Source organism: Electrophorus electricus, chromosome 6 (genome assembly GCF_041902795.1).
Source record: "Electrophorus electricus isolate QZ-2024a chromosome 6, ASM4190279v1, whole genome shotgun sequence".
Taxonomy (NCBI): domain Eukaryota; kingdom Metazoa; phylum Chordata; class Actinopteri; order Gymnotiformes; family Gymnotidae; genus Electrophorus; species Electrophorus electricus.
In genome coordinates, this window is record NC_137502.1 from 30,357,056 (window position 1) to 30,363,980 (window position 6,925).

The window sequence follows — 6,925 nt, forward strand, 5'->3', positions numbered from 1 at the left end:
AGTGCACGGATGAGTGACTGAGATGCTAGCAGTGGCTTCAATACATTTATGATCAGAGATACCAACTAGCAATCCAGTATTAGAAGTAATATCTAAACCAGAGGAACAGATTAGATCTAGTGTGTGACCATGAGATTGGGTAGGAAAATCGACATGTTTAGTCAGAGATAAATAGTCAAGCACAGATAGGAACTCAACTGAAAATGAACAGTCGGTGTCCACATGGATATTAAAGTCCCTTAGCACAACCACCGCTGAACACACAGCACTGGCCAGAGTGAGAAGCTCACTGAATTCTGACAGAAAGGCCCAAGATGTTCTGGGTGGTAGAATAACAAAAACAGTAAGAGTAAGGAGACAGTTTCTACACCAAATATTCAAATGAGGATACCTCATGAAAGGTACGGGCAGAGACATTAAGAGTGTTGTTATAGACAGCAGCCAGACCACCACCTTTGCCCTGTGTTCTGGACTTGGCCAAATAATTATGGCCACTGGGTGTTAGTAAATTGAGATATAAGTAGTCCTCAGGTTGCTGCCAAGTCTCAGTAAGAAAAAATAAATCAAGTTTGTTTTGAACAATTAGATTGCTTTATCTGTGCTTTATCTGTGAGGGAGCGACAGTGGAGCAATGCAAAGTTAAGCTTATTAGTCCTAAAGTTTTCCCAAGGGGGGCTGGGAAACGGAGTAAGACAGAAGGCAAAGTACATGCTTCAGCGTACAAGTGCTATTTTTATCACTGGTATTGAAAAGGTGACAGACCTTGATGTTGTCTTCATGTTGCCTGTCTTTTATGAGAAGGTCTCTGGCAATTGCTCTCCTTCAGGAAGTGAAGATCTCCTCTGCACCTTTGCTGTTGATGAGGATTCCCTCTCTGAAGATCAAGACCAGGCCGAGGAGGGAGACGTTCGAGGCGAACCTGAAAACCGAATGCGAGCTGTGGCACCTGATGATCAAGGAGATGTGGGCAGGGAGAAAAATGGCAGACGAACACAAGGTTTGTCCAATGGAGTTATGCTGATGAAACACACTTGGTAGAGTCTAACTGGAATCTCATGTAGGTATAGTCACAGCAGTTACCTCTCCAGCTACCTTTGCATGTACTGGACTCTGGCCTGGTATCTCTTAGACAGCAAACGGGAGTCCAGACTCAGGACTGTTTGGTTCTCTGTCCAATCATTGAAGGGTGGAGGGCAAGTTTGGTCGTGGTTCTAATCACCTTGTCGAGAGTTTTCTCCTCTCAAAATCTGCCTTCTAACAAATCTGACTGGGGGAACCCCTTCTTCTCCAGGACCCTCAGTACATGCAACAGGCCCTAACAAATGCCCTGCTGATGGACGCTGTGGTTGGCTGCCTCCAATCTCAGAAGGCTATTTATGCTGCTTCAAAACTGGCACACTTTGACAAGATGAAGCGGGAAGGTTTGTAATTCGATACTGACCTGCTTCAATCGAAGCCTTGCTTAGATGGCAGTGTAGACCTCTCTTGTTCCCATGTGCTCGTGTTGTTCAGACATGCTCATAGTATAGAGTGCTAACATCAGCTCCTCCTTTCCACATAAAAAGTATTTATTTCAGTATAATTTGAAAATGTTCTGTTCCTGCAACAGCATTTTTATGCTGAGACGTTAGATAAGAATAATAGTATATTGTTAAGTCACCATACTCCATTCAAATGCCACTGTAAAGTGAAATGGCTAGGGAGAGGTGCCCATTGATTGGTGTCTCCGAGCAGTGCCGATAATGGTCCCCAAAACTACCTCTGAGACCCTGAAGCATAAGATCAACCCCTGCCTGGACCTGACCTCCCCCCAAGCCGTGGATATCCTCTTCTATACTCCAGGTAAGATGTGGCATGTTTTGGAAAGCTGGGGACACACAATGCTGTTTAGTTGGAGGTTCTAAGCTAGCAAAGCACACAGGTTTGTCATTGGCTGGTCCCAACTGTAAGAAGTGCTCAAGACTCTGGTGCCCTGCTCTGAGTCTTGTTGAAGTAGCCTGTAAATTAAGTTTACATTCAGACCCTGATACTCCCATTCAGACAAAAATAGCAGCTAATCTAGAAAACATTGAGAGTACATTTAAGAGTGTATTCAACCCTGTATTCATTTAACTGTGAAATGGGAAGATTAGTAAGTAGTTAAACATTCTAGAACTGCATAACCCACAGAAATTCAGCTCAGTCATCACAACAGTACAAATGAAAATTATGCGAACAACTGCTATGCAGACCAGCCTGGTAAGACCTGTTTCACTAAGCATGTGGAGTGAGAATTCTGGCTGTGTTTCATGGAAATGCAGTCTGTCTCGTCCAGCCTTTTGCATTCCACCTACACAAAGGCTGACGCAGTTCCTCCATAGACATTCTGGTTTTCTTCTAATTTCTATGGTCACATCAGAAATGAATCAGGAAGTCTAAGCAATTGGATCACTGATGATGATTTGACTCAGACAAGGAGCAGTGGAATGTTCATTTTGACACATGATGGGTGTAGTTCTTAATAATTATGGAATTCACTATGGCAGATATTCACTGGGCTGTCATTCTGAAACGGAAAACACTGACTCTGACAGGGTAAATCCTGGATATGATTTGATGTCATTCTGAGTCTTATTGAGCCTTATGGTACTCTTTCCTAAAGGAATCTGGTGTTTGTGAGCTATTACTTTTCATCTGCAGGTAGACTGGCTAGTAGCTGGCTTACATTCCAGCAAAACATCTGATAAGGGTTCCCAGAAATGTCCCTGGGCACACTGGGACAGATGTAGCCCTAGTCTGTGACGCTGTCCATGAAGTTCTTCTCTTATTTGTTCTAATGCTAATGCTAAGCGTGTGAAAGGCAGCCCTGTGAGCTGGGAGGAAGACAGTGACCTACTTGTTTTAGATCATGATTTATGTATTTTAGTGCAAAGTGTATAAGTCACATGACCACTCCAGGCTGGCGCACTGCTGCTCATGCTGTACATGCTGTATGATTCAACACAAATATAAACTGCATTCATTCTCCTGTCGGACAAGTACTATTTCAATTCTACATCATTACTTCAATACTCACGTGGAAACAACACCATTAGAATGCTTGAATATTCCCTAATGTTTTGGATGGTTGGTTGTTGGTTTGTTTCTGTACTCTTGTTGAGCTCTAATTGTGAACGGGGCTTATTTTAGGACAGCTGGGCATGGCCTCCGCGGCAGCCGGAGGCGGACACCCGAAACTCTGGTGCGCTCTGAGCGACGGGACGGTGGTGGTGTTTGATGCCGCCACCTGGTCCATACAGCAAAACTGCATTCGTGTTGGGTCCTCGCGCCTGGTAAGGGACTTTCCACATACTGTCTTTGATATGGCCTCCAAAAGAAAACTAATACAGAGTTTGTTGGAAAAGCACATATAGCCTCAGGCAGTGGGTCGTTCTGGGGACTGACCGACTAAAGTCATAGAAGAATATTCATATGGAAATTTCTGAATGGACTGCATTGTGATAATGATTGCAATTGTCAGTAACCTGTGGCGTTTGCTGCCTCCTGGTGATTCTCTGTGTTCACTTCATGCCTCACAACCTGTCCTTGTTTCGGATTGTTTAGAATTGCATGCTGGGAGTGGAGGAGCAGCAGTTATGGATTGGCTCTCAGGACTCTATCATTTACATAATCAACACCCACAGTATGTCCTGCAATAAACAGCTAAGGGAGCACCGTGCTGAGGTCACCAGCCTCGCCTTGGAAGATAGGTCTGATAAATATAGGTAACTCATTATGAAATTGCGTAACATATGGTTTCTATAAACATTTCCCATTTAAATGACTAATGCTTTTTTCATTTACTTATGAACTTAGGGTTGATGTGTTTTATGCAACATGGAAATTGTAGTGCCACATGGTAGGCATATTGTTCCATAAATCAGAGATCCTGTATCCCACAGTGATCCTGTGGCAGTAAGCTTTGTTCATCTCAAACAATAGCACACCTGCCTCCACCGTTTCATTAATTTAACCAGTAATCCTAACCAATAATAATGTAACCAATCTTCACCATTGATGTTAATCAGTTGAATTTAGTAAATACTGACTGCAGCAAAACCCTGGACCTCAATGAATGCTAGTGGAGAAAATTCAGGACCACTCCTGACTGAGCTAGTTTTCCAATATGGCCGTTGATGACCGCGGCCAGTTCACCTTTTTTGTTCTTCTCTTGGATTTGAAGAAGGCAGTAAATTATCAGACTCAGTTTGATTATCAGATGCATGTTTGGACCCAAAGAGAGTGCAGATTAGCAGGCTCAGGAGTGTCCAGATCTGGAAGGGAAGGCAGATTATCAGACTCAGGTGTGTTAGGACCCAAGACAGACTGCAGATTATCAGACTCAGGCATGCTAGGACCCAAAACAGAATGCAGACTAGCAGGCTCAAGCATGTTCCGGACTGGAAGAGAGCCCAGCTGTGGATCTTTGTCCTGAGATCACCTGTTCCACATGTTGCACGTTCCCTTTTGTAGCCATGTGGTGGCGTACTCGAGCAGTGCAGAGGGCACAGTGATCGTGTGGGACGTGGCTACACTGCAGGTGAGACGCCACTTCAGACTGGCGTGCGACAGACTGCACTCCATTCAGCTCCTCGACGGGAGGCTATGGTGCTGTAAGTGGCCTCTTGTAGAACAGTTATGTTAAATAGATTTTGGGAAGAAATCTCCTAAGACTTCTTAATGCTGCTCTTGTACCCATGCATTTTGTATACTTCTACCATAACAGAATTACAGTAGTTGACAGTGTTTGGGGACTTTGTGAACATTCATTCAGCTCTGCTCAGCTAGTCTACAGTTCATGAATTGAGCCATCTGAACCCCATCTGGGTTTTTAGGCGCACAGGACAGCGTGATGGAGGTGCGTCGAAATGGCACAGTGCACCGCAGGATGGCCCTCCCAGATCACCTGCGGGTCTGCCCCAGCTCCTACACCAGCTTCCTGGTGCTTAATGAGGTGAGCGACGCCAGGGCTTGTGCCCCACCCGCTTCTTTCCTGCCAAGAACACTGTGTCATGTTCACTTCCTGCATGCTGTATCAGGGTCACACAGCTCATAATGCCAAGAGGGCTTTTAATAAGATGATAATGGTTTACAAATTGGGGGGGTGTTAACAGAGACTCTTCTCTCTTTAGTGTCCTGATAGTAAAATGTTCAGATGTGGTGGGTTGGTTCTTGCCATTTTTATGGCTTGCTGTGTGTTAATCTTTATTTCGCTGTTTTAGATGGTACTGAACTGTGATTGGCTGTGGTTGCCAATAACCATCTTCAGTTGGTTATGGTGGTTTTGTCCCTCCTTATCTGTGTTCCAAGCTCACATGAGTAGCAGAGGTGACCTATAAAATGTTGGTAATCAAGTGAACTCTTAGCTGGTGATAAAACAACTGACACATGTCATCAGCATTTCCTAAAGGGCATCACCCCTGGCATCAGCTCCAATCATCAGCAAACATTACCTTCTTATGGTCCTGGTGTGGCTTTCATGGAGCTGTGTGGCATAAGCCTCACTGGCTGCCTCTGCTCCAGTTATGCTAATGTGGGCTGCCTTTGCAGAGGGAGCAGGTGTGGACAGGCTGTGCGGGAGAAAGCGAGCTGTGCGTGTGGCACCTTGGTGACCTGAGCAGGCCCTTCAACAGGATCCAGCTGCCTGAATCCTCAGGCGTCATTTGCATGATCAGGGTCAAGAACCAGGTGAGAAATCATCTGCACGATGGGCAGGCAGATGGCTGGTGGTATATAAGTTTGGGTAGGTTTTGTGTCTTGCTGATGTGTTTTCTTGTAGACATCACTTCTCTGCACTTGTCAATATTTATAATGAACAGAAATGCAAGTGATTAAAACTGTTATTCTATCCTTACATGATTGAAGCGGTGCTCATAGCCACTGATTAAAAATTAAAGAATTTTCCTTGATTTCAAACATATGTGGAATAAAAATCGATTCTCTCTCTCAGATCTGGGTGGGTTGCAACGGCCCTGGCGGGGGGAAGTCTCGTGGGAAGATCTACGTGGTAGACACAGAGCGCCACCGAGTGGAAAAGGAGCTGATGGCTCATTCAGACTCTGTTCAGACTCTGTGCTCGGCTGAAGACCGATACGTCCTCAGCGGTGCAGCTGGTCAGGATGGAAAGATCGCTATCTGGAAAGTAGAATAGCAGAAAAGAGTGGAAAATGCGAGCTCAGACTTCTGGAAGTAACACGGGGCCCTTGCTGCCTAACCACACAAACAGACATAAGGACATTGTGGGTAAATGAATATGCTTCACTAACAGCATATTGCCTAATTATGCATATTGCATAATTGCTTAATTGCTTCTCCTAACAGATGCTCCAAGCAGAGGAGCCAAGGAAAAATCTAAAGTAGTAATGTGAAGGATGATGGTGCTTCTAATCACCATTGTCCCTTAAAAAATACATGAAGGGGTTGATATGAAGGACATGCATTTTTTCTACTGCAATTTGAAGTCAGCCTGTTTTTACAACAGAAACAACTCCTTCCCCTGTACTGTGCTAGTATCTTGTGATGGTATCAGTATTTACATAAACTTGGCCACATGTCCAATAGTTGAAGGGCAGTTTTTGCATCATTATATTTACTGTTTGAATAGAATTTGGCCTTTGGTTTATAGAAATAGACCTATAAAGTGCCATGTTTTTGGTAACTCGATTTATTTTAGTTATTGCACACATTTTAATGACTTTTGTTTTAGTAGCCACAGCTTTTGCAGCATTGTATTTAGGTTTTTATATGCACACACTTGTACATTACCATTTGGAAGGTTTGATACCATATAAAAGATTTTTTTCCTCATGTCAGAATTTGTTCTTTATTCTAAAGTGTTTGTTACTATATTTTCAAATGTTAAAATTAGTTTCAGATGAATAATTTAAGGTGCATGCCAATTTCAAAT

At 43.8% G+C, this 6,925-nt stretch overlaps 1 protein-coding gene across 6 annotated transcripts in view; it reads left to right on the top strand.

Annotated features, from left to right (window-relative positions):
• dennd3a (DENN/MADD domain containing 3a) overlaps positions 1–6,825 on the top strand; it is a 20,955-nt gene extending 14,130 nt beyond the window's left edge. For all 6 annotated transcript variants that reach the window (XM_081716366.1, XM_035525550.2, XM_035525553.2 and 3 more), the window contains 9 exons: positions 827–997; positions 1,292–1,421; positions 1,735–1,842; positions 3,169–3,311; positions 3,583–3,743; positions 4,492–4,631; positions 4,854–4,972; positions 5,569–5,706; positions 5,969–6,825. In XM_081716366.1, the coding sequence (XP_081572492.1) occupies positions 827–997; positions 1,292–1,421; positions 1,735–1,842; positions 3,169–3,311; positions 3,583–3,743; positions 4,492–4,631; positions 4,854–4,972; positions 5,569–5,706; positions 5,969–6,169 (1,311 nt within the window). In that variant the 3' untranslated portion in view covers positions 6,170–6,825. The remainder of the gene's footprint in view (positions 1–826; positions 998–1,291; positions 1,422–1,734; positions 1,843–3,168; positions 3,312–3,582; positions 3,744–4,491; positions 4,632–4,853; positions 4,973–5,568; positions 5,707–5,968) is intronic.
• The last annotated feature ends 100 nt before the right edge of the window (positions 6,826–6,925 follow it).